Source organism: Ictidomys tridecemlineatus, chromosome 4 (assembly GCF_052094955.1).
Source record: "Ictidomys tridecemlineatus isolate mIctTri1 chromosome 4, mIctTri1.hap1, whole genome shotgun sequence".
Taxonomy (NCBI): domain Eukaryota; kingdom Metazoa; phylum Chordata; class Mammalia; order Rodentia; family Sciuridae; genus Ictidomys; species Ictidomys tridecemlineatus.
The window spans coordinates 3,981,955-4,008,621 of NC_135480.1; the positions used below are offsets into that span (position 1 = coordinate 3,981,955).

A 26,667-nucleotide genomic window follows, 5' to 3' on the forward strand; every position below is an offset into this window, starting at 1 on the left:
CCCCGGCCCACACCATGCCTGCCCTCGACTGTTTCTGTCTTCACTGGCTGCTGGGAGACTGGACTGGGGCTGCAGGACTCTCCCTGAGGACCGGGGTTGGACGTGTCTGGGCCTTAGCTCGTCTGTTCATGGATCGGGCCCAGTCGTGAGCGGTGAGAGAACGTGTCTCACTTCTGTCCCTCCTGGGGGACGCTGGGCCTCGCCGCTGCTTGGCCAGTCAGCCCAGGGCCTCTGCAGTGTCTGTCCTTTCAAACTGCTCCTCCTGGACCATCTCCAGCCCCACCCCCTGCACCCAGGAGGGTCTGGAAGGTCTCCCGGGCAGCACCTGTGGGGCGCTCACCAGGCGGCGCTGCCCGGCTGGGCTTGGGGCCTCGCGGCGTGGACCTGGTGGGTCACCACAGCTGTGTGATGGCGTCTCCTGGCTCCGACACACATTTTCGCTCACAGGGTCTGGGTCAGGGGTGGGGTAGGGCCGGGTCTCCTGCAAGAGGTCACCAATGTGGGTGCAGGCGGTGTTCTCGTCCCAGGCCAGCTGGAGAAGGACCTGGGCCGAGTTCTCTCGGTGGTCGGTGGAGGTCGGTCCCTGAGTTGGTAAGACCACCGGCCTCCACGTCCTGCTGGCTGGAGGCTGCCCAACGATGTGGACCAGCTGGCCAGTGGGCTCCGGAGGGCTACTGGCCTCGCCAAGGCAGCAGGAGAGACAGGTCCCTAGGAGGAGGTGACTGCAGGTGACATGGTGATTGGATAAAGAGACTCAGGGCAGGAATCCCACAGGGCGGGGAGGCCAGGCGGGGAAGTATGGCCCCTCCCTCAAGGACTCTGTCCCCTCAAGGACAGCCGGGGGAGTCGGGCAGTGCTCCGTGGGACGTCCTGTCAAGGCAGAGGGGCTGCCTCACGTCCACAGGGGGACTGACCTAACTAGTCAGCTGGCCTCTGTCAGGAGGCTTGGAGTCCTCGAGGTCACTCTGCCTGCCTGCCACTTCCCCCAAGTCCTCAGTCCCCTTCTGGGCTCCAGCCCTGGAGGTGCACCAGCCTCTCCAACCTGGAAGGAGCTGTCCTCTGGCTCTGTCCCCTGGCTGGACACAGCGCGCTCCCTTTTTTAATCAGCTCTGTGAAGGACGCCCTGTTACCTCTAAGTGAGTCGACAGAGGGTCTGAGATACACAGAATCTGAAGACAACCCACATGCCCGCTCACAAAGCAAGCCGCTCTGCAGCCGCGCAGGCAGAGGGTGAGGGCTGCCGAGCACCCACAGGGCTGGAGCGGAGAGGGTGCAGGTGGTGTCCCCTGGAGACTGGCCACTGCAGAAGGACTCCCAGGCCCTCGGGGCTAGAGGAGCCAGAGAGCCAGGGGTGCTGCACAGAGTGCAAGGAGAGGCCCGCAGCCCTCAGTGGCCGCCCCTGCAGGGGCCAGTGGCTCCTGTCCACCACAGAGCCTGGCCCTCGCCCTGGCCCGGGAGTCTGGAAAGTGCAGTGCAGGCTCCCGCTGAGGCACCGAGGGCAGGAACGGGCAGAGCCAACAGGGACAGGTCAGGGCACAAGCTGGACCTTGGGGAGGGCAGCGAGACTTCCGGAAACGAAGAGCAGGGCGTGAGGGGGACCTTGGGTGCAGACATCCTGGAGGACACAGCAGGCTACTGTGAACCCACGCCCTGGCCGCCGGGCAGCCAAGGCCTGAGGGGACACAGAGCAGAGAGGCCTGGGCTCCGTGGGCTCTGGAGGGAAAGGTCACCTTGAGTCGTGGGTCTCTTCCCAAGGGGAGAACTCCAGTCCCCGTTTCTGAGCATGTGTGTAAGTATGTGTGCAGGGGCATGTGTGTCTGTATGTCTGTGTGTCCATGTGCATGAATGTGTGCCTGCATGTGCAGGAGCAGGTGCCCATGTGTGTGCCTGAGTGTGAACATGTGTAGGTTCGTGTGCATGGGTGTGCATGAGTGTGTGTATGAGTGTGTGTGTGTGTGTGCATGAGTGTGTGTGTGCCTGAGCATGTGCGTGTGTTTGTGTGTGTGCATGAGTGTGAACATGTGTATGGGTGTGCATGAGCGTGTGTATGAGTGTGTGCATGTGTGTGCATGAGTGTGAGCATGTGTGGGAGCATGTCCATGGGTGTGCATGAACACGTGTGAGTGTGTGTGTGTGCATGAGTGTGTGTGCCTGAGCATGTGCGTGTGTGTTTGTGTGTGTGTGTGCACGTGTCCACAGACACACCCCAAGGACACCCACCACAGGTCCCGCGTGGGTGTGAGCCACAGAGACGGGTGGCGCTGAGCCGTGGCTCCCTCACGGGCTCCAGCCCCCCCCCCAGTGCCCTGAGAGTCGCGGCTGCTCCGTGGCCGATGGCGGGGCTCAGCGCTCTGTCCCGCAGCCCGAGCCTCTCGCAGCAGAGCCATCGGGGCGACTGCCGCTTCTCCTGCAGGTCATCTTCCCGAGGCCCGGGGGCTGGCACTGACCTGGTCCCAGCTGCTTCGTGGGTGGAGTGTCCTGGGCCATAGCCAGTGGCGTGGGGAGGATTCAGTCTGGCCGGCTGCGACTGTCCCTGGAGCCGTCCACGTTCGTGTGCGGCACACCTGGGGTCCACCGGGTGGCCTCGACCCCACGCCGGCAAAGCTGGTGTCCCTGTACAGTTTATGCAGCCTGCCGGGACACCTGGTGGGTAGTGATGGCGTCCTGAGGCCCGGGCCATCTGCCCCTTCCCTGGAGCCGGCCGAGCGGACTCCCTTCCAGCAGGTCCTGTCGCGCGGTCCTCACTGCCCTCTTCCTGCCCGGAAGCTCATCTCAGGTTCTGGCCCAGGGTCATGAGCGAGGGGCCACTTCGATGCCCCCAGCCAGCCTGGCACGGGGGTCTGAGGACCTGAGGAGGGTGGAGACTCTTCCCACGGACAGCTGTGAGCGCACTGCCCACCCGTGGACGGGGAGTCCCCAAGGACGCCCAGCTTAGGACTCGTGCCCAGGCCACAGGCCCTGCGCCCTCCCCGCCGGGCCCCGGAGCAGGAGCACGGGCTCCCGTGGAAACCCTGGCTATTTTTACTCCCGTCTGCGGCTTCTGCCTCCCACTGTGATCTGTGGCAGCGGCAGCCCGGGCCCCTGCGAGCCGGGGGGCGCGAGCCCTTGTACGACCCTCCAGGTTGCCCGCAGATCAGGCCGACCCAGCTGGAAGGAAGGGCTGCTGGGAGCCAGGAACCCCGTGGGAGGGAGGGCCGTGCCCCCATGGAGCTGCAGACAGGCTCAGGATGGCAAACCGTGGGCTGGGCTCCGTGGGAGGGCATGTTTCATTTTCAAGGAATGACACCCCTCACCCTCATGCCCAACGGCCAGCTCCATGCCCATGCCCACAGCCCCACAATGCCCTGTATCCCCGTTGGCCACGAGGTGTGAACAAGGGACAAGAGTAGGGCTGGGTCCAGAGAACCGGGTTCTTAGCTGGCTGTGTGACTTTGAACCAGTCTCTGAACTTCTCTGGGCCCGGGTTTACTGATCTGTGAGTCTTTCCTGAGCATCTGGCTCCACATGGGTGGCTGACAGGAAGTGAGGGAGGGGTAAATCTTGCCGTGAACTTCACACAGTTCCCCTCCAGCCCAGTGCAAGCCCCATGGGGGCAGGGAGCAGTTTTGTGTGCTCTTCACATGGCCCTGAAAATAAGAGTAACAACAGAGCTAGCCTGGGTGCCCACTGCGCGCCAAGCAGCCGCCCATCCATCCTGGGCGCCTGAGGACGGCCCATCTGACAAGCAGAGCCGGACGGGGCAAGGTCAGAGCTCAGCTGTGACTGTCCGGGGCCCTCTGCCCCTGCCTGGGGGTGGGAAGGACATGGCTGGGGCACCACCAGCCCCTCCGACGGGCAGGGCCCCTGTCTGAGGCCACAGGGCAGCTCCTGGCGGCCATCAAGAGCAAAGCCAAGGCGAGTGGCCCAAGGCAGGAGGGCCCCCGTGCCCTCCGTGCCCTCCCCCGGGGCAGGGTGACGGGAGCGCAGCAGCCCCTCCCTCGGGGGCTCAGCCCGGCACAGACCACAGGCTGGCCCCCTGCGTGGGGCGGCCACCGCCCTCCTGCACCCTGTGTCCCCCGGCCCCTCCCTGCGGCAGAGGTGCCCAGCCCCCGCTGGGGAGGCCCTGCCCGGAGGCTGGCCGCGGGCGCCTGTGGCCAGGACCCACTCAGTGGAGACGCAGCGCCTTCCTTGAGGTGCTGACTCAGTGGGCCGAGTGGCCAACATGGGCTTCGCTGCCCAGCTGTCCACCTCATGGAAAGCAGAAAACTGCCAAGCCAGAGAAATCGCCGCGTATGACAATGAGAAAGGAGTTCCTCGGGACAAGGACACGGGCAGCCTATAAGTGATACCTCTGCCCTCTGCTAATAGCGGGTTGAATCATTCTCCTCTCCGCTAATGGCATGCGTAATTGGGCTGTTTTCAGGCGTCCTTCACCCGTACTTATTTAGACTAGTGACTGATGCGTTGCCATGGAGACCAGCGCTAGGGAAAAAAGCCCCTGGTACAGGGAAGTGGAGGGATGCGGCGCCGACCGACCGGGAGCTCACAACTTGTGTGGAAGCGCCGGGTGCTCGGCGACCCCGGCTCGCGGTCTCCAGAAGTCCCGGCTGCCGGCCTCGGTGGGTCCTGTGCCCGGGCCCCTCTCCTCCCTGTGCCTCGGTCCTTCTCCTGCGCTGCCTTCCGACCGGAGGACGGCAACTTTCCTTCCTGTTGGATTAACAGAGGGTAGTGAATGAGGCCGGCCCCGGGGACGCGGGCCCCGCATGGCCCCGGAGGAGGAGCAGCGGACCCCTCTGAGTGACATGGTCACACCCAGGCTAGGAAGGATGGCCGAGAACTCGCGGTTCAAGAAGAAAGTTCATTTTGGAGGTACGGTGCCGCCTCCCCAGGCTGCTCGGCCAGCGAGCCAAGCCTTTGTTCTTCACAGAGCGAGCGGCAGGGACACGCAGAGCCCCGGAACTCGGGCAGCGCGGCCGCGCCCGCGGGAGACAGGCGCGGGCCGTGTGGGCGATCCTGCACGCGCGGAGTCGCTGTGCTCTGGGTGCTGGGCGCCTCGGGCTAATGTCTCCATGATGCTTTCCTCCTGCTTCTGATTTAGAGGGACACGGCCAGCTGACAGACACCCCGAGGGGAGAGGCGTCTCCGATGCCGCCGGATCCCTGGGGTCCTGTCTGCCCCCCACGGGCGCCGTGCAGTGGCCGGTGGCTGTGAGCCAGACTCCGGTGCCTCTTGCTAGTGAGTGTGTGGGTGACCTCCCCAGGGCTCGGTGGCTGTGCCAGGTGCGGGACGAGGGGACCCGTGGTGGTTTAGGATCCCACTTGGTTTCCTGCCTGACAAACTGCAGAGGGGTCCCCACCAGAGCCGAGCGGGGCAGGTGCCTCCTGACCCCGCCGCCCTCTTGGGAGAAAGCGCGGCCAGTGTGCTCCGGGTGGTGTTAGCGCAGCCCCTCCCCACCCTGGAGACAGCAGCCCCCGGTTCCAGATGCCCTGCCTTCATGCTCTCCTGCCGCTGGCTGTCCCCGGGCTCCCTCTCGGGCACAGAAGCACAGAGAGCAGATGGCCGGCCGGCCTGGGGCTGGCCGGGAAGCTTGGTGGCCAGGTCAGCGGGCACTTCTGTCTGATGGGCTCCCCTGGTTGCCCCTTTGCAGTGGGCAGAGATAGGTGAGCCTTAAGTTGACAAGACTCTGCTGCCCCAGGCCTGGTCCCACCAGCCGGTCCTCACCCCCAGCAGCCTGGGTCTGTCTTGTGGAATTTGGGGTGCACCTCTGTGGGGTGTCAGGTGGGTGGGCTGCTGGAAATGAGGGCCCACCGGCCGGCCCCACTTGTTCAGCTGGTTCCTAGGTGGATCCTGGTGTCCTCTTACGGACAACGTGCCCTGCTCAGCTCTCCCGCCAAACCCACCCTGGGGCGGGGGGCACCCGGTGAGCTTGGCCCCGAGGTCCAGGGGGGTCAGAGTCTGAATGCAGAGTCCCAGGCTGCAGCCTGGCTCCCGCCCGCGGGGCTGGGCCGCTTCCCGAGCTCAACAGGTCTTTTTTTCTTGGTGTCCTAGTTCCCAAGCCTCAGCTGCCAAGGTCCTTAAAAAAGACAAAAAAAAGCTAAAAAGAGTCTCCCGCCCCCAGCCCGCTCCCAGATTTAACTCCGACTCTGCTCCCCACACCTGTGTGCCCTGGGAGGCTGCTGCGTGGCCTCGGCACCCTCCAGGGCTGCGGGTGCCCGCCTGTGGGAGGGGACCCGGGAGAGCCTGCTGGCGCTCTCCAAATGGTAGTGCCAGCCATCGCCAGTTTTAATCCCTGTGTGCCGACTGGCCCTGGGAAAAGGCCCGGAGAAGTGGGTCAGGACAGGGCGAGGTCCTGGCTGTGGGAGGGGCCGGCATGGGGTGGGGTCCTGTGGGGTGGCAGGATGGGTCCGTCGGAGGACCCGGCTCCGCATGGGCAGGAGGGAGAGGAGACCCTCCTGAGCCAGGGGACAGCCCATGTTCTCCCAGCATCCCTGCAGCCCGGGGCTGCTGGGGCCAGAGGTGTGTCAGGCCCCTGGTCACCGCGGCCACCACGTGCGTGGAGACAAGAAAACTGAGCTGCCTGGGATGGGAGCCGTGGCAGGGACACGCCCGACCGAGCTGTGGGCAGAATGCAAATCAGGCTCGGATTCATCCATTGACTAATTTCCATTTAAACTGCTGTTTGGCACCGGGGATTGGTGACGGGCTTCCACCGAGCCTCCTGGGCTGGGTTTTTTTTTAACATTCTAATTACTAGAGAGTAAGAAGCCGGCTCATTGACAGCCGAGGGCTTTGTTCATGTGCCCAACCAATCTGGGAGGGTGGTGATCGGACTCCCCTCCAAGGGCATTAGCCGGCGGCCCTGGGCAGGGTTCCCAGCCGAGGGAGGAGAGCTGGGACCTTGGGCTGCAGCCCCTCCACCCGGCCCTCCCGGGGCTGTGACCCCAGGCCTCCCTCCTCCGTGATGCTCAGCTGGGGTCTTACAGAAAGCCTCGTCCGCCGGGGGCACTCGGCAGGGCCAGGTGGAGCACCCAGCTGGCCGCCCTGGGTGACCTCCGCTCACGGGTCAGGCTGGCCTGGTTTGATCCCAGGTCCGGGGCTCACAAGTCAGCTGACCTTGGACATGGCCAAGTCCCTTTTCTGAAGGGCAGAGGAGACCCATCTCGAGGGGCCTGTGTGATTCTGCAGAAGCACGTGGGGACTCACCAGCCCCAGCCTCCGTCCTTGGTGACCATGGGACACGGGAAGGTCATCTCTGGGCTACCCCATGCCTCAGTTTCCCTGTCTGAGTGGTCACGCTAAGGACGGTGCCGGTCTGGTGGGGCTGTGGTGGCCATATGGATAAGGCGTGGTCAGGATTGTACTTGGCAACAAGAAATGCAGGGCGTTGCATGTCTTGCCCGACGGGCAGGCAGTGGGCACAGAGGACCCTCCGTGCCAGCTGGGCTCTCCGTCCTTCCTTGTCCTCAGCCCCATCTGCCAACGTGGCCGCAGAGCCCCTTCCACACTCGGCCCGGGGAAGGGGAGAAGCCCTGGCTCCCGGGAGGCGTGGCGTGGGGGGCAGCCTGCTCCCCTGGGTGGGGACCAGGTGCAGCGCCTGGAGCCTGGCAGCTGGCACCATGGGCTCCCGGGCCACGTGGCAGAGAGAGGAGCTGGCGGCTGCAAGTGGCGGCAGGTGCGTCAGGCTGGGCAGAGCCGAGATCCGGCCGCGGGTGTCCAGACGGGCAGGGCAGGGTGGGGACTGGCCTCCAAACCTGGCCAACTGGGATCGGGGTCCTCGTCCTGCCTGGAAGATGCCAGGGGCTCATGTTGTTGGTTGTGGGGCCTGGACGGTGGCCAACGTGTAGGACAGCAAGTGTGGTGCGTGGTGACAGAGGAGGGTGTGACAGGTCAAGGCCAGGATGGCGATGGCCTGTCCCCTCCCCTCCATCCTCCCAGCCAGGCTTGGGGACGTGGAAGTCCATGTGTGTCTATGACAAAGAGAGGGTTTTGTTGAGCTGGTCGTTTGGGGCTGTAAGTCCAGATGGCACAGAGTGGCTCGGCACCGGCCCTGGCTGTGTCACCTCAGGTGATGGCAGGATGGCAGACGCGGGACAGGAAGGATGGTCTCGGTCAGTCACGTGTCCAGACAGGAAGCCAGAGAGTGGCTCAGAGCCAACGCGCTCTCATGAGAACTGACTCAGGCTCCCGAGGGTCATCTTGACCCCCCAAGAGCACGCCTTAGTGACCACGACCCTCCCACTGGCCTCCACCACACAGGGACCAGGTCATGTGAATCTTGGGGTCCAACCACATAGGTGACCTCTTCTTCCTGTGTGTCCTCCAACGTCTCAGTGGCCATTCCCTGAACACCAGCCCAGCTGGCCGTGGCCCTGGGTCAGGTGGAGCCCTGGGCTCCAGGACACCTCCAGCCTCCCAGGCCTCGTCCTGCCTGGCGCCGTGTGAGCCTCAGCTGGTGGGTGTCTACCCCACTGCCCAGTCCTCCATGGGGGTACACAGCTGCGCCAGCTGAAATGCTGCTTCTTGAAGCCAAGTCTCCCAGTGGCCTCCTGAGGCTCGCGTAGCTGTGTCCTTCCGAAGGTAGCCCCGTGTCCTGGGAAGGGGAGACGGCCGTGCTGGGCGTGGCCAGCTCCCGGGTGGTTCTACTGGTCAGGGGGGAGACGGCCTGCGGTGGCCTCTCCCTCTGCCTCTGTTCTGGAGTCCCTGGATTTGGCTCTGGGAGCCCCAGGGCTTGGGAACCTTAGGCCTGTGTCCAGGGCCGGTGCCCTTCCCTGGTGATCCAGCCTGGGCTGAGGGGCCTCGGATCACGTGGTTCCCTTAGAAAACCTGGGCCGAGCTCGCTGTGGGCTCTACCCACACACGTGCCCACCAGGCGGGTTCCCTGGCCCCGGGCCAGGACAGGGCAGGGGCCGACACCACACCCCACAGACGGGGACGCGGGAAGCAGCAGCGATGCCGAGGAGCCCGAGGCCAGGCCTGTGGGTCTGGTCCCCCCGTAGGCAGCTTCGCTGGAAACCAGGTGGCGGGGGCCAGCAGGGCAGTGCCCAGAGCTGAGCCCTCTGGGCTCCGGGCATCGTCCTGCAGAGGCTGTGTCCCTGCAGTGCCCTCAGTCTGGAGCAGACCTTGGCTCGGGAGTCCCCGAGCCAAGCCCCACCCAGGTCTCAGCAGGTGGCAGACTCGAATCTGCAGGGGTCTTGGAATTCACAAATGGGGCCGGGGTCTCCCGGAGCCTCTGCTCTGTCACCTACAAGCAGAGTGCCCTGGTGGGACTGGCAGGGGTTCCCCAGCCAGGCCCAGCCAGCCCTGCTGTCCTGTAGGGCTGCTCTCTCGGCCATGGTGACACAGCGAGGGCTCAAGGACATCCACACCCTGACCCAGAAGCTGTGAGGACACTTCCCGACTGGCCAAGGGGAAATAGGTCACAGATGGACAGGGTGATCCTGGCACCCCATCTGGTGGGCACAGGATTGCCACTGTGACGTGGGGGAGGGGACAGGATCCCAGGGACAGGATCCTCCAGGATCCCAGGTGGAGAAAGCAGAAAGGAGCCTGCAGAAAGGAGCGGATCTGTGCAGGAAGCCTGGAGCCAGACCTGTGGCCTCAGAACCACAGAGTGCCGGTGTGCTTGGTGTCCGGTGCTCGGTGTGCCCAGTACTCAGTGTACTCGATGCTCAGTGTGCTCAGTGTGCTGGGTGCTCTGTGTACTCGGTGCTTGGTATACTCAGTGCTTTGTGTTCTTGGTGCTCAGTGTGCCTGATGCTCAGTGTGCCCGGTGCTCGGTGCTTGGTGTGCTTGGTGCCCGGTGCTCGGTATGCTCAGTGCTTGGTGTGCTTGGTGTGCTTGGTGTGCTCTGTGTGCCCGGTGCTTGGTGTGCTTGGTGCTCGGTGTGCTGGGTGCTCAGTGTGCTTGGTGCTCGGTGCTTGGTATGCCCGGTGCTCAGTGTGCCCGGTATACCTGGGCCCTCTGCAAGAATTCCAGGCAGCCCAGCCACCCAGCCTGGCCCTCCCTAGACGGTGGTGGGAGGACTGTCACTGTGCGTTCTGACCACAGGGCGTCTTTCTCCTCCCCTCCTGCAGGGTCACTGCTGGGCCCCTAGAGGGTGCTTGTTGTGTGCACCTGAGCCAGCAAGCAGCGGTGACCGTGACGTGGCTGGCGTGCCCTGTGTGTGTCACCGGAGTCCAGTGATCACAGAGCTGAGGCCCCCGACCTGCGAGCCCTGGCAGCGGGTGCCAGGTGCTGGGTGCCTGCTCCCTCCCTGCAGTGCCGCCCTGCAGCCCTGCCCACTGTAGCACACCCTGCAGGCCTGGTGAACAGAGGCAGTGACCTCGGCCAGCCCAGGCGGGGCCTCTGTGTCCGTCCACGTGGGTCTCACTCTGCACAGAGCCCAGCAGCACCCTGGTGGTCAGAAAGGAAAGCTCGTCTTCCCGCCCTATGGGTCTCTGTGCGGTTCTGGTCCTGCCTTTAGCTTAGACCCAGGGAATGGTGTTGGATTTGAAGGTCACAGGGGTCACAGGAGCCCAGGCAGGCAGGAGCGTGCAGCTGCAGAGCTCTGGGGGCTGGAGCTGAGAGGCCTGGCCGCGTCGCCTGCCGGGGACCCTGAGCCCTGGGAGGGCAGGAGGCCGCCGGGCCATGTCCAACCTGGGCTGGACACTGACAGCTGCCCATGGGCACCTGTGATCAGGCGCCCCGGCTCAGTCGCCCACCTCTTTGGAGTGAAGAGCTCTGGGGTCCCAGAGTCCTAGACTCCACCTGCCAAGGTGGGCCTGGGAGAGGGGGCTTCAGAGACGCGGGCCCCTGGGGGAGCGTCGCCCATGCCCTCAGCCTGCACAGAGGACACCGCGCATGCCTGTGGCTGGGGCTTGCTCTCCGCCACACGAGGACGCGGGTGGCAGGGGCACAGTGCCCCCTGGGGGCGCTCAGAGACGTAGCAGGCCCAGTACGTCTCTGAGCGCCCCCAGGGTTGTCACAGTAGACACTGGAACAGTGTCCCCTGGTCCCCTCAGGGCGGATTGGAGACCCCACAGACCCCAGGAGCCACCATGCTCAGACCCCTCGATTCCCAGCATCCGCAGGTCCTCCTGCGGGCCCTGATCAGGTACACCCACGTGAAGGCTGTTACACGGTCCTGTCTGGGGAACGGTGACAAGGGCTCTGTCCCCTTTAATGTAGACACACTTTTTTTTCCAAATATCTTCTGCTGAGGCCGGTGGGGTCTGCAGATGCGGAAGCCAAAGGTGCATGGAGTAACCGCATGGGACTTGGAGGGAAGATGGGCAGAGCGGCGTCACATCCGGGCGGCCTGCACAGCAGTACTCAGGGGTGGACGGGCCGCCAAGCGAGGACAGGTGGGATCCGGGAGTGCTGTCACTGCAGCTCAGGGAGCAGCTCTAGTGACAGGCTCTAGTGACAGGCTCTAGTGACAGGCTGGCCGAAACGCGGCGCTCTTGGTTGCGAGAGGCAGAAAACTCGAGAGAGCTGGATAAGCCACAAAGTCCTCCTGCCTGAGGCCACCAGGCCCTTCCCGGGACAGGGCAGACGCCCGCCCACCTCCATGGCTCTGGCCAGGGGCCCGTCCCGCCAGGATGACCCCCAACTGCTGGCTGGAGCCTGCTCAGCCTCCGGCCAGGTGCCCACTCAGGCTGCCCACAGGACAGTCTCCTCACCCGAGATGTCCTCAGTGAAGACGGGGAGCAGAGCCTGGCCCCTGTGTCCCACATGCCCAGGGGAGCGTCCAGTTGGCTGGCCATCTCTCAGACGGGTCATGTACAATAACAGGGTGGGTCTTCCTCAGCCAGGGCAGGGGGGTTTCCAGAGGGTCGTAGGCCAGAACACCAGGTGGGTTCCTGGACAAACCCGGGGGCTGGGGGGCTGGACGGCCTCTCCGGCTGGGCACAGGGCCGTGTGCGGAGCAGGGGGCCTGGTCTGCGCTCACGGCCCGCTGGGTGCAGACGGGCCATGAGGCTCAGAGGATGGCTTCCTGCCTGCCAGACCACCACTGTCCCGTGGCCCTGCCGTCCACGGGAATGGTCCCCGCCTCCTGCCTGGCCCCTCTGGGGTCCTTATGAGTTGACTGGTGGCCTTGCAGAGTGTGGGAGTGACCGGGCCCTCTCCCGCGTCCCTCAGAGAGGACACACCCAGCACAGGCCCTGCCTTCCTGCCGAGCTGCACCCCTCCCCCTGCTCGGAGGGCTATTTTAAAGGACGCCCGTCTGAGGCTTGCCACGCAATCTGTCACTCCTCTCACAAGCCTGAGGGGTAGACGAAGCGGGGTTTCCAGGTTTGGTTCTCCCCCTTCCAGTGTAGAGTTTCCAGGCTCTGCTCAGGGTAGGGCTTTGGGGACACCGCAGCTCAGATGTCACCCAGATTCTCAGCCACCACTTGGAAAAGGGCGTGTGTCCCCAGATGCACGGGAGGGGTGTCCTGTGGAGGACGGGGCCCAGGGCATCCTTTGGTCCAAGCGTCCCATTTTGCAGTCGACAGGCAAAGGCCAAGAGGCAAAGCCAGAGGTCCCCATGGTCACCGCCTCAGCCCCAGGAGCCCAGGCTTCCTGGTATGGGTGTTGCCTGTCCCTCTTCAGCATCCCAGGGGCACCTCTGTGTGGGTCTTCAGCCTGGAGACACGGTCCACCCTGGAGCAATCAAGCACCACGGCCCACCAGGCTGTGCTGGGGAACTGGGCACCCAGCCGCACAGTGGACTTTGAACTGGGGAAAGAATGTTCCAGACAGAGTCCAGCAAGTGCAAAGGCCCAGAGGTGCAAACAACTCCTTGTGTTCAAGGAACGGGAGGGTCTCACGCAGCCAGGGCGGAGCCCCCAGGAGGAGAGGGTGAGGGTGAGGGTGCAGAGCCGGCGCGGCCACGGGGCACCGTCTGATTCACATTCCTCAAGGCTCGTTCTGTTATGGAGAGAGGGGCGATGAGGGAACAGGGAGACAGGGGCTACTGCGGCCGTCCAGCTGAAAGACGGCAGTGACTCCGACTAGAGGGGTGGTGACTGCTGGCCTCCGAGCTGTCTGGGCTGCTGCACGCACTGCTGAGCGCCTGCTGTATGCAGCCACCAGCGGGGCCCTGGTTGAGGAGGTGGCCTGGCTGGAGCGCTCTTGACTTATAGGAGCTTCCACGTGGCTTAGGAAGTGGACAGCGATGGCTGCGTCGTGGCCAGCTTGTCCCCACCCTGTGGGCACAGGGACCTCTCGAGCCACAGGAAGCACACCTGCCGTGCGGGGTCCCGTCCGCTGCGTTCAGTGTGACGTTCCCTGTGCGTGGGTCGACCGCCACTCCTCTCCTAGCCAGGGCGGGCGTCTCCCAGCCCAGGGCCAGCGCAGCCTGCCTGGATCTGCCCGCCTCCCTGGACTCTCTGTGACCAGCTCCGCCAGGCTTGAGGAGTGTGGGGAGGACATCCTGGTTCACAGGACCGTCAGCCAGCTCCCCTGACCGCGCTGCGGGGACAGGCGCTCCACCCAGGGGCAGGGAAGGCCAGGGCTGTCTCTCATCCCCACCACACGCTGGTCCCCAGTCAGCAGGAGGCTCGCCCGGGGACCCCGCCTGCAGGGACAAGGGCATCCCTCAGGAATGGAGTGGCTGTGCCGCGGTCAGGAAGGGCGCTCTGGGCTCCTGCCCTTGGGACCTGCTCCGGGCTGCACCAACCGCAGCCAGGAGCAGAGTCTGGACGCGCTGCTGGGGACGCCAGCGTGCCTGCCGCAGCCCTGTGACCCCCACAGGACCCAGGCCTCTGCCGTCGGGGCCTCTGGCCCCGGCACTTCCCCCCCCCGAGCTCTTGGCTCTGCCTCCCGCCTCATGGTGGCCACATTCTGGGAACCACCCTCTCCATGGGGTGGGAATGATGTCCTGGGCCACCCAGTGCCCAGTTCCTCCACCTTGTCACCTGGAAGCCAGGACTTCAGCATCCGGACTGCAGAGTGTCTTGGAGGAAGGCCCAGGTGTCCCGCAGGCCACGGGCCACTCGGTAGGAATGGCGAACCCTGAGGTCCAGCGTGAAGGCTGTCCGTCCTCAGCCTGGCCCAAGCGTCCCTGTGTGCAGGAGGGCTGCCCAGCCTCAGGTGGCTCTGACCCTGGGGCCCAGGAAGCATCCCCAGCCGAGGGACGCAGACACAAAAAGGCCATTTGCCCGGCCCCTCGGGCTCTGTCCCTGGCGTGGGCTGCGGCGCTCCGGGAACCGTGCTGCATCTTTCCCAGGTCCGCCCTGTGGACAGGCGGCCCAGCCGTCTCCGCCAGAAAGGACTCGCGGGGGCTGGCCTGTGTAGGAAGCCAGTGCAGCCACCCCGGTCCAGCCATGTCACCAGGGTGGCCGGTCCGCAGGGCCTCGCGGGGGCTGGCCTGTGTAGGAAGCCAGTGCAGCCACCCCGGTCCAGCCATGTCACCAGGGTGGCCGGTCCGCAGGGCCACACCTGTGAGTCTGTCTCCCCCTCGTCCCCAGCTCCTGCACTGTCCTGGCTATGGCCTGGCTCCCCCAGTGGCCTCAACAGCAGGACGAGGACCCAGCCCCTGAGCTGTGCCCTGCTGTGGCCAGAGGGACACTGCCCAGCTCAGACCACGCTCTGGAGCCCAGGCCTGTGTGGGCCAGGGCAGAGGCTGGGCGGCCTCACCTGGGTGCCTTGGACCGGGAAAGGGCTGGGCCTCCAAAGGACGGGGCGCTGACCACAGCAGGGTCAGGCCCCACCTCCTTGGGAAGGAGGGGGAGGGGGCTGCAGCCACCACAGGCTCATGTGGCCAGGGACCTGGGTTCGTGTTGTGCCCGGTTCTGCTGAGCCAGAGTGCCCTGGTGAGGGGGACAGGTCCCAGTGTCATCAGGGTCATCGGCCACAGGGAGGTGTGGCCGCTGGCTCCTCTTCTCCCCGCTTTGCCTGTCCTGCAGCGTTGGATCTGGATCCAGCATCGGCACCACTGAGATCCAGTGGCCATAGGAAGGGGTCAGCCCGGGGAGCAGCGGGGCCAAGCTAGGATGTGAGGGGACTGTCCAAGAACCGTCCAGCTCACCTGCTCTCGTGTCAGACCAGAAGCTGAAGCCAGGTGAGGGCGACTCCACAGGACGGGCAGGGCCAGGAGGCCCTGGACCTAGGCAGGTGGCTGCAGGTCAAGCCACCTCCAGGGGCGCCCCATAGAGCCCCTGCTTCCTGGGGTGGCCCTGTGCCCTGGTTGTCCTCTCTGAGCCCCGCCTGTGGACTGGCAGAGTAATGCCCAGAGCTCAGCAGGGGAGGCACTTATGGGGCGTGGTACCTGGGGAAGGTTCCGGAACACCGAGCTGGGGGCGTTGGTATTGCTGGCTCAGGCTGTGAGCTGCAAAGTCTGGGCTGGAGGCACAGCTGTTGGCAAGGTCGGAGTGACCTTGAGATGCCCCACAGGAGGTGGAGGCTCCTCAACTGAGTTAGACACCCAAGACGGCATCAGCCAGGGAGGCAGCCTCCGTGTGCCCAGCCCGGTGCTGGCCCTGGACGTGCATCCAGCCCGACCCTCATGGCCTCCGTGTGAGTGGGAACTGCCTTTGTCCCTGTCTTACGACAAGGAGACCACACACGGCCAGTCTAGCCTCAGAGCCCGCGGCCCTCATCAACAGAGATGGGAAGCCCCTCAGCTGGGTGCTGCGTGAGGCCAGCTCAGGTGACCGGCTTAGTGCCAGTGAAATGAGGAGACGCAGAGCGTTGCTGTCAGCGGGCCACAAATACGTGGCTCTTCCCTGCAGGGGCGTTGGGGTGTTAGGGTGAGGGTGCTGCTGCTGAAGGTGGTGCGGGAGGAAGATGGAGGTAGAGGTGCTGGTGACGGTGATGGTCATGGTGAAGACTGACGGCAAGGGGCTGATGTTGATGGAGGTGATAGTGGAGGTGATGATGGTGATGGTGGAGATGGTGATGGTGGTGATGGAGATAATGGTGCTGGTGATGGTGGTGGAGATGGTGGTGGTGGAGATGGTGATAATGGTGATGGTGGTGATGGTGATGTTGGAGATGGTGGTGGTGATGGTGATGGTGGTGATTGTGATAGTGGTGGCGGTGGAGATGGTGGTGGTGGAGATGGTGATAATGGTGGTGGTGGTGGTGGTGATGTTGGAGATGGTGGTGGTAATGGTGATGGTGGTGATTGTGATAGTGGTGGCGGTGGAGATGGTGGTGGTGGAGATGGTGATAATGGTGATGGTGGTGATGGTGATGTTGGAGATGGTGGTGGTGATGGTGATGGTGGTGATTGTGATAGTGGTGGCGGTGGAGATGGTGGTGGTGGAGATGGTGATAATGGTGGTGGTGGTGGTGGTGATGTTGGAGATGGTGGTGGTAATGGTGATGGTGGTGATTGTGATAGTGGTGGCGGTGGAGATGGTGGTGGTGGAGATGGTGATAATGGTGGTGGTGGTGATGGTGATGTTGGAGATGGTGATGGTGATGGTGGAGATGGTGGTTATTGTGATGGAGGTGATAGAGGCGATGGTGGTGGTGGTGATGGAGGTGATGAGTTATGGTAATGATAATTGTGTCCCTCAGGGCCCCCTCCCTACCCTCGGGACCATGTCTTAGAGCAGTGTGTGGGAGCCGGAGAACAGTAATGCCCGGGCAGTGGTAGTTTGCTAAAGGGATCGGAGATGATATCCTTATGGCGCTTCCCTTTCTCTGGTAAATTAATCGTGATAGCAGGGAGGACTGGTGGTTTCTAATGTCCTCACAAAACCAGAGAAAAACTTGATCAGTTTTGTCTGGGCTTATGTCCTCTCCCGCCTTGGTCGAGGACGTTACTGGTCTGTGAAATCCCCAAGTCTGGAAACTGCAGCTACCTGGCCCGTCATGCTGCCCTTCCGAACGCTCTCTGGTAAACACGCACACGCACACCCGTGTTTGGGCACATACACTCCTCTTAGCTCCTGGACCCTGGGCCCCCTGACCCAGCCAGGGACCTGCACCAGTCAGCCCGCCTGGCCCAGCGGTTTCCTAGACAACCAGCACAGAAATGCCACGTGGGGGTTTAAGCAGCAGAAACAATTAAGAGTCATACTGGCAATTAACAGCCCTGCGGTCCTTCAGTGGCTCCATGAGCCACTCTGTGTAACCCACTTGTCCCTCCAGGGCCTGGACATGTGTGGCCCCAGCGTGGACGTCCCAGGGTAGCCCCCAGCTGAGTTGCCTGCTCTGCTCCCCTCTGCACTTGCTTTAACTCTGGGGCCACCTTGGGGCTGTCTCCAGGTGGACTTGGCCAGGGAGAGTGCGATGGCGGGTGTGCAGGGGGCCACGTTTGGTCCTGATGCCAAGCGTGGGGGGCAGTGTCAGCCCACGGGTCGGTGCTTCACCTGCAAGTCCCATGTGCTGCGCCTGCGGATGCCCCGGGGGTGCTTTGGGGTCCTGTGCTGGCCCTCAGGCTGGGCAGCCAGCTCAGACATTGCGCATCTGCTCAGTGTCACACAGCAGGTCTGTGAGTCCGTGTTTTGTTGTTATAACTGAATTAAATTCCAGACGGGTCATTTATAAAGAACCAAGGCTCATTCCGCTCACGGCTCTGAGGTCCTGGAGGCTGCGCCTGGTGAAGCCTTCCTGCGGGAGGGGACCCTGCAGAGTCCCACAGCCACGCAGGGAGTCGTGTGGGAGACAGGCACGGGCCCTAGTGGGGTCTCTCCTCCTCCTCTTTTGGGCCACCCCCAGGACCCCATCTAAGCCTAACCCTGCAAATGCCATCAACATATGACCAAGGCTGGAGTTCCAGGTGACTTTGAAGGAGAGGCATGTCCCCACCCCAGCATGATATGGAGAGAGGAGGCCACGTCCCTTCCTGGAGCGTCCCTGAGGTCATAGAGCGTCCAGGCCCTGTCCCAGGGGTCAGGGAGGGTGGCTGGTGGCTACAAGGCAGGTGCTGAGCTGACCTGCATGGTGTGGGCGTGTGGCTTTGTCTTGGTGACCGTTACTGCTGCTGTCCATGAGTTGGTCAGGCACCTTCTTCCGTGTGCCCAGGTGGCCAAGGCCATCATGCAAGGAAGGGCAGTAATGATGCAGGAGGGACAGACCTGAGCAGAGGACGGAGTCCCATTAGCTCTTTACGTCTGTGGTTGCTTGACTCCTTCTCCCTGTTTATGTGAGTGTGACAAAATGACCAACTTAGATAATTGGCAACTTTGCTTTTGGCGATCTGCTTACCGTCTCAGCCGCCCGCTGCTCAACGCTCAGTTGCTGAGTCTGTGGAACGCCACTGCTTCCGGCGTCTTCCGTGGACGGGCACTCTGGTCCTGCCAGGGCACTCTCCTCGCAGGCCTTCGAGCTGCGTGGCCTCAGGCCGAGCGGGCAGTGCTGACGAGGGTGCCCAGGCAGTCACCAGGGCAGCAGGACGCCTTCAGTGTAAATGAGACTGCTCTCCCGATGGCGGGCACCCGTGGTCCTGCGCAGGGCGTGGAGGGCAGTGCGTGCAGCCCTCCCTGGACAGGCCTGGCGGTTCAATGGCCAGCGGCCCCAGCGGCACTTCCAGAGGGCCTGAGCAGAGGGGCCTCAGCAGCGTCAGCAGTGGACTCAGCCACGGAGGCCGCCTCTGCTGGGAATTCATGCTGCGGAGCTGGGCGTTTGGGGAAGGGGCCGAGAGCCGTGGGAGCCAGGCCACAAGGACCCCCGTTGCCCTGCTGCCCGCTCAGGCAACATGGCTGCTGTCACAAATCTTGAGTTGCAGCCTCAGGGCGCAGAGGGCTTCTTTTTGTTCCCACAGCCCTGGGGAGCAGAGACTCACTCTGCATTTCACCTGGGGACCCCACCACCCTTAGGGCCTCCAGGTCCAGAGCCTTAAGCTGACAGAGCAGGAAAGGGAAGAGAAGGGGGGTGGCTTCTCCAGAGCCTAGGGGTGAAGGGCCCTGCCGTGCTCACGCCCCATTGGTGAGAAGGAGTCACATGTCCACACCCGGGAGCAAGGGCAGCTGGGAAATGTAGTCCCAGGCTGCCCACCTGCCCCCTTGCCGCCTCAGGATTCCCTGCTCAAGTCAGAGAGGAGTCTTGGGCGTCAAAGGAGCCAGACCTTTCTCAGAGCCCGGACCCGTGTTCACGTTGAACCGCAAATGTGTTTGGGGTATTTGAGTAAAAAAAATCACATTTACCTTGGAAAACAGAACCGGGAGACTGCAGCGGAGGCCCACGGGAGGTTGGCCTCGGATTCTGTCCTGAAACCAGTCATTTGATTTCTGGGCAGTTTTGCAGTTTCCCGGAGGAGAGGCCAGCCGCTGACCACGCGGTGAGCGTGGGTCCTGCTGTGGAGTCCCCAGGCCCAGCTGTGTATCCGCTACCTCCCTCACTCCTCACTCCCACGCATAAACCTCGGACTGCTGAGTCGGGAAAGCCCGCACAGGCTCGAATCGAATCACCTTTGTTTATCGTCTTTGTTTTTAGGAGAAAGTAACTGTAGGCAGGACAATGGGCATGTGTCCCTCTCCCGGAGGCAGCCACCTGCAGGTGCTCCGATGGGCTCGAGGCCTGGCAGCTCTGTGCCAGAGGCGGGCGGAGGCCACGTGCAGGAGGGCCGTGGCATGGCACAGGAGTGCGGCCACCCTTCTGCTCCGCAGAGCTCTGCTTCTGCCTGGGAACAGCTCTTGGCCCTCCGTGGCCAGGACTGGGGTTCATAGGTGTCCCCAGATTCTGCAGGCAGTCGCTGGAATCAGGATCCTCTTCTCCCTAGGACATTCCCCAGGAGAGCGGGTCTCGGGCTTCAAGGGACGGGTCAATGAGAGCCCAGCACCGAGTGGGCTCGGCGTCCAGCACCATGACCTCTCTAAGCGCTATTTCTCTCTTCTGCACAGAAACCCGCGCGGACCGCAGTAAGAAGCTCTTCCGGCACTACACGGTGGGCTCCTACGACGGCTTCGACACTTCCAGGTAGGACGCGCGTCTCCCTGCCAGGACCTCTGGTCACAGGCTCTGTGCGGCGTGAGCGCTGGGCCAAGTCGCGTGGAGCGCGCAGGCCCCTTGATCTGCTCCCCGGTGTGTCCCCTCATGGGCTTGCGGAAGCCACCGTCTTCCAGAGAACCTGCCCGTGGAGTGGCCTGTGTGGCCCCAGGGCCTGGGTGGAGCAGGAGGCGGGGGACGCAGTGAAATCTAGGGAAACAGCAGTCCAGAGGCTGGGCGGTCAGCGGCCCGGAGCGTCCCCCATGGGCATGTCCCCCTGGAATGTTGTGGCCTTGCGGGGGCCTGGGTTCTCACCTCAGGGGGTTCCCCTCTCCGTTCCCGCCACTGCCCGGGCTTCCCTGGCTTCCTGTTTGTTGCTGAAGGCCCTTCCCCTGGGGGGGATGCTGGGCAGGCCGTGGGGGCTGGTGTGTTGTGCAGGAGCCGTGCTCATCCGGTGGCTAGGCCCGAGTGGGCCGGCAGGACTGTCCCGTGGAGATGAGCACTCGCCGTGCCCGGGGCCGCTTGGGCCACGCCCTCCGCCCCCCACTCAGCCAGGTGGGCTGTGATGGCCAGGTGCTGCATCCCCCCCCAGAAGCTCAGTGAGCAGCATCTCTCCTGGCCACTGCGCCCTTTGCCGCGTCCTTGTGTCCCCGGCTGCAGGTTCCTCTTTCCCTTCATTTCTGTCCTAAGCCACAAGTGTCCCTTGGCTGTCCCTGCTGCCATGCTGGGTGCAGGGGCGAGGGGAGCCCACACCCCACAGGGGACTGGGTTGACGGGAGCCGGATGTGGTGCAGGGAAGGGAAGGAGGCACAGGCATGAGCTGGCGGCCGACCGCGGGCCTCTCCGAGAAGCCCAGCAGCCAGCCCTCCGAGGAGCAGGACCCGTCTGTGGAAGGGTCCCAAGGCCCTGCCCTGGGTCCTGCCTGACCCTGGGGTCTGTGAGGAGCAGCTCAGACCTGCCCTGACTCCTGTCTGCCTGCCTCGGGACCGGCCCAGTCGGCGCGGGTGACCCCTGAATCACGCGGCTGACCCCTGAATCACGCGGTGGGCGTCTGCTGTGCCGAAGTCCGTCGTCTTTCCGTGGCTTTCTGTTTCCGTCAGGGTCTGAAGCCCTTTCCTCACCCCAAGGGGGTGCCCTGTCCCCACGAGCGGCCGTGCCCATTCCCCGCCCCACGGCCCCTGCAGCCCCGCTGAGCCTCCACACGGACTCGCTGCCCGGGGCCTGACGTCAACAGTGACAGTGCAGGGTCTCTTCCGACTGGCCCCTCACCACGCCCGATGCCCCCAGGGTCCACCCTGTTGTGGCAGGTGTCCACGTGGTGTTCTTAGGGGCACAGTGGACATGTTGCCAGGTCCCCACCTTGACCGTGTCTGGCGCACCCTTGCCTGCCACCCAGCCGTCACCCTCTCCAGGCCTCTGTCCCCAGCCTGGAACCTGCCCAGAGCCTGGTCCCCAGCCCTGCACACACACGGGGTTTGTCGCGTCAGGTCCTCGAGGTCCGCCCTGGGCAGGGTCTCTTTGCGTCTTGGCGCTGCGGCGCTCCATCGTGTGGACGGGCGGTTTCTGGCCCCCCTGGCCCCCCGCTGCCCTGGGGTGTGGCACCATGGGCTCGTGTGGCTGCTGCCCAGGGAGACCCCAGGCGGGAGCTGCTGGTCAGACCTCCACCGCCCACCAGCCGTGCTCTGCCCCGCGCGCCAGGGGGTGCACATCCCAGGTCTTGTCCCACTTGCCCACCTTGGGACCTGGGCGCCATTGGTGACCTGCCCGTGAGCAAAGTCCAGAAAGAGACCTCAGGGACACCGCCTCCAGGGAACCTGACGCTGGCTCTTCCCGACGGGTCTTGACCTGGGCAGAGGGGGTCACTGCAGAGAGCGGACCTGCTCCATGGGCCACCTGCCTGTGTGCTTCCCTCCTGGCGAGGAGGGTCAGGGCAGAGCCAGCGGCCCTCAGCGCCCAGGGCTCGGGGAAGTGGACAGAGCCGTCACCAGGGCAGAGCCGTCACCAGGGCAGAGCCGTCACCAGGGCAGAGCCGTCACCAGGGCTGCTTGGAGGCTCCAGGCAGGGATCCGGGGTCCGGGTGAAAGGTGCCCTCTGGAAGCTGAAGGGCCCTGGCTCAGGCTTTAGGGGTGCCGTGTCCCCAGAAGGCCCGTGGTCTGTGGGGCCCGAGCCCCAGGGGGGCATCGGCTGGTGTGTCCTGTGCCTGCACACACCTGACACGTGACACAGGTGGCCCTCCGCTCAGGGCCACTGCCCAGGGGAGCCAGGGGAGGACCTGACTTGATGGAGTGGGGAAGGGGAAGGACGTGGGCCGCTGCCTGGGGTCCTGGGCAGGGGCTTGTCACAAGCCCAGGACCAGAACACACGGGGCCCTCGTGGCTGTGCAGCCAGAGTGGCGTCCTTGTGGGGTGACAGCTGCTCCCTGGCGGACGAGGTGGAGCTGGGTACTCTGGTGCCAGAAGGACCAATGAGCTCCGAGGACCTGCCACCTGGCCTGCCGCCCTGTTGGCTGTGTCCAAAGGTTTTGTTCCTTGTCTGTTCTGAGCTCCGTGGCAGAGGAGAGGGACATCCAGGCCACAGCGGGGTCAACAGGAGCTTCTAAGCAACGGGTGGAAGGTTCTAGTCCTGGCTCCCGAGCCACCCTGACCCCCATGGCAAAGGGGCACACAGCTGCGGCCACCACCCGCCTCCTGGTGGCCCCTCTCCTCTTCTCCTCCGGGTTCAGCCTCTGAGCCTGGTCACCGCACTCTGAGGCTGCCCCTCAGCCACCTTGTAAAGCAGGGGTCGTTGTCCACTGGACAGACAGACCCTGAGGTGGAGAGGGGAAGGCCAAGTTGTGGGCCTGCCCCCGTCCCATGAGCATCTGAACCCAAGAGTGGAGCCTCCCTGCTGAGGCCAGGAGTCCACTGCCCAGGACTGGCCTGGTGCAGGGAGGACAGGGTCATCCCCCCCTGAAGCAGCACCGGGAGAGAGAGCTCCCCTGCTCCGCGCCCGTCTGGCCCCTTCCTACCCGCCCTGGGATGGGCCGAGCAGTCTCCTGTGCTCAGAGCCAACAGGACTTTCCTTGGCCACTCTGTGGCCTTGGCAGGGCGTGGAGGGCAGTGAGGGAGCTGAGGACAAAGGCACGGGTGTCACGAGCCGTCGGACGAGGTGGCTCTGGAGTGGACATGGGTGGAGGCTGTTCTTGCTCCTGATTGAGCAGCAGCAGGAGTCTGGGCCGTGCCCACTGCAGCGCGGGCGCAAAGCCACCAGGAGTTCATCAGCCAATTCAGAATTCCCATCAGAAGTGGGCAGTGAGCAGCGCAGCCCTCCCGCCAGTCAACACCCGCCAGGGCAGCGGGTTACGCCCGGGCGGCGCGGAGGCCCAGCCTCCCCTGCAGAGGCAGCCGAGATCAAAATGCAGTGGAGGCCAGCTCAGCGAGATGTGTCCTCCCCCAGCCAGGAGGCTCCTCCTCTCCCGCCCCCTGGTGTCCACGGAGGCCTGGAGGCGGAGGCCAGTGTGTCCAGTCGCTCCAGCCAGTGCCCTGGAAAGCAGGCGAGGGAGGGATCTAGACGGGGCCACACAGTGGAGGTCAGGCAGCAGGGTCCTGGGCATTGTCCCCCTCGCAGGAGCCTCAGTCTCGCTGTTGAAATCCCACCTCAACTCGGGCCCGGGAACTGCAGGCCCCCGCTCCTCCTAGGTCAGGTCCCAGTCCCATGAGCACGGGACACTCAGGAGGAGGCTCCTGCGGGGGCCTAGGACCTCGGGATGGACTCACGCTAGGTCCATGGACCCTCCGGCCTCGCTCCACCCATCCACAGCCCCTTCCACTCACCCTCTATCCGACCATCCTTCCCTGGTCCATCCATCATACAACTGTCCTTCATCCAGCCAGCCGTCCCCTAGCTGTCCACCCATGCCCCGTCCTGTCCAGCCGTGCATCTGCCTGTTATCCGCTCACACCCGTCCTGCCCCCACCTGCCCACCCATTCTCAGTCCACCCACCCACTCGCTCTCCGCCGGTTTGGCCAGTATTATCAAGAGGCCGCCTGGACCTTGGGGGCTGAGTCCGGCGAAGGGAGGACAGTCAGCTGCAGGCAGAGAGCTCCCCCCGAGGCCGACGGAGGCTGACGCACTGAGCCACTTGGCCGCACTTCCCTTAGCGCCCAGGGGGCCGGTCGGCCAGCCCTAGGCGGGGAGGCAGGGACGGAACCTCTGAGGAAGGGACTTCTGCTTGACACCTGAGGCTGAGGAGGAGTCGGTGCTGTGGGGGCAGCAGCAGGGGCCAGCTAGGAGGCCGGCGGTGGTATCTGGGGAGTCCTGCGCTTCTAGAAAAGTCTGGAGCCTGTGAAGCAGAAGCAAGTGGCCGGTGGAGTGGTGGGACGGGCGGGGCCGAGCAGGACACCCGTCTCCCAGCCCAGCAGTGTGGTGGGGCTGGCGGGAGGCCAAGCCCTGGCGGTGAGCGGAGAGGGCGGCTGGGCTCTGCGGTTCCCTGGGAATCCCAGGGAGGAGCTTCCTGGAAGCAGGTGGCACAGACCTGGTCCTGCAGGTGGCCGCTCCTCCTGTGCCTCTGGCCACGCTTTGCACGGGGTGGTCAGTGCTCCCAGGCTGCTGGGAGGGAAGGGACGGGATGAGCGGTCACTGTCCCTCGGCCTCTGTAAAACTGGCCTTCAGGATTCATGCAGAAGGGTTGCAAGCTGTGCCCGTGGCCCTTCGTATTTTCATGGTTTTCGAGCATCATTTTTATATTTTGTAAATTGGAAAGTGGAAATAGATACATGGGGTAGAAAATCAAAATGTGCAGAAAATAGAGTGTGAGGAATAGATCTCTCTCCCAGCCCAGCCCCAAGTTCTCCTCCCCAGACAGAAGCTTGGTTGCTGGTTTGCTGAGGATCTTTCTAGAGACAGGCTCTGAATATAGAAGCCTATATGTGTATTATCAGAGCCTGACTGAGTCCCTGAAAAATAAGTTGTCCCAAGTTTTCTCCCAGACTTACCTCTGTGTGACCTTGGGCAGCTCACACACCTTCTCTGAGCCTTCAATTCCTGCTGTCTGCAAAATGGAACTATTTCCACTCGGTCCACATTTCCGGCTGTGCTCATGCTAAGAACGAACAGAAAACGTGTTTGGTGCTCGCAGCTCCAAAGAGACCCGTGCTGAATAGATCCAGGGGGCTGCTGGGTGGCACCAGTCGGAGTGGGCAGCCGGCTTTCCTCTGGACCCCCGTGTGGTGTCCCTGTAAAGGTAGTAAGAACTGAATGGCAAGGAGCTGCCCCCTGCCCCTCCACGTCGTGTGGCATTCTTACATCTCATCACTCCTCAGACTTGAAGGAGGGGAGCCGCTCTGGGGACGTCCTCAGGCTGGACGCCGAAGGACACATTGTCTGCCTGTCCACCCCGCAGTGGCTGGTGGGGCCCGGCGATTGGCCCCACGGCCTGGAAGAGAGGTGGCTCTACGTTGGACGCTGTGCGTTTCCGTGTGTCTGGTTTCTAAAGGACAGAGTGCTTTCGAGGCACAAGTGGACAAGGTGGCGCTCAAGGCGCAGGCACAGGGAGGTGTCCCGCCAGCCCACAGCCCAGCTGCGCCCTCTTGCTCCCCTGCACGATGCGTGTGGTGGCATCTGCACCCGTCATTGTGCCCTTCCAAACCCCTCTGCTCCGTGGTCCGCATCCTGATGGACAGTGGGCCCAGTGCCCAGTGGGAGACCTGGGGGCCCTCTCCCCCTGCCCTCCCCCGCTGCTTCTCTCCCTCACGCAGCTCCTCCTGAGGGTCCCAGTCTCCCGCCTCCCCATCCCGTCTGCGTGGCCTCCTCTTCGCAGTGACCCACTGCCTAACTGCCCAGGGCCTTTCCCTCGTCCACTCTTGGTGAACGCTCCCCTTTGTCGTCCTCACATGTGCGATAAAAGTGACCCATCAATCAGGCCAGGAACGGGGAGGGGTCTTCTCCCCTCCCCATCTCATCCCACTGGGCAGGAGCCACCTGTGGACACTGCTTCCCTCGTCAGATGATCACCTCCCCCGTCTCTGACCACAGCGGGAAACCTTGGCGCCTGGGAAAGAGGAGGCTTTCTCAGTTTTTACCTGTCTGCAGTTTTGAACGGTTCTTGCTAGTTGATCACTTTTAAATGACATTTTTCTTTCTCTTGTTTAATAAACTTTGGACAGTGTCACGTGACCTGTTACATTTATATTCACATTCAACTTCTATCAGTTGGATTCAAAAATTAAAACAAACAGCAGAAAGCATTACATCATTACGATAGTATGAACATCTGCCTCGGCACCAAGAGTGGGGCTGGGATTCTCTTTCCTCTTCACAGACCTGCAAGAAGTTCCTTCCTGATGTCAAAGCCCAATGGATTCTTTGTTTCTCTCCTCTCTCAGGTTTTTAAAGCATCCCACATTAAGTTTAGTATTTGTGATTTTTTGCATGAGATTTATGTTTATTCTGGAGTTTGTAGTTGCCTTTATTTTTTTGGTCTTATAGTAGAATCATGTCCTCGTTGGCATGCCATTACCCCATTTCCCATTTCTGTGTTACCTGGAGTTTGTGCCATTCTTATTGGCGATCTCTGATGCTGTGCTCCACCTTGAACTGCAGCTCCTGGTCTCTGTAGTTCTGCCCCATTGAGCTCTGGGATAAGCGAGCAGTTTCTGCTCTTTGCCCTTGTTCTTGGAGGTACCAGTGCTCTCCGCCCTGGAGAACTCTTGGTGGAAACTACTCTCGCTCTGAGCTGCTAAGGCCTCGCTTCCTTGTGCTCTCACCCCTCCTGGGTGCTGACGGGAAGCTGAGGTCTGTCTGATCTGCTGTCCTCCGTGGGTGACCTTTATTTCCTCTCTACAAGTGTGTAGGAGCCCCCCGTGCGA

At 63.4% G+C, this 26,667-nt stretch overlaps 1 protein-coding gene across 1 annotated transcript in view; it reads left to right on the forward strand.

The window, feature by feature from the left end:
* The window catches only part of Shank2 (SH3 and multiple ankyrin repeat domains 2), a 380,130-nt gene that overhangs the window by 221,015 nt on the left and 132,448 nt on the right, over positions 1–26,667 (forward strand). Inside the window, 1 exon segment of the mRNA XM_078045409.1 lies at positions 19,737–19,812. Coding sequence (XP_077901535.1) covers positions 19,737–19,812 — 76 coding nt within the window.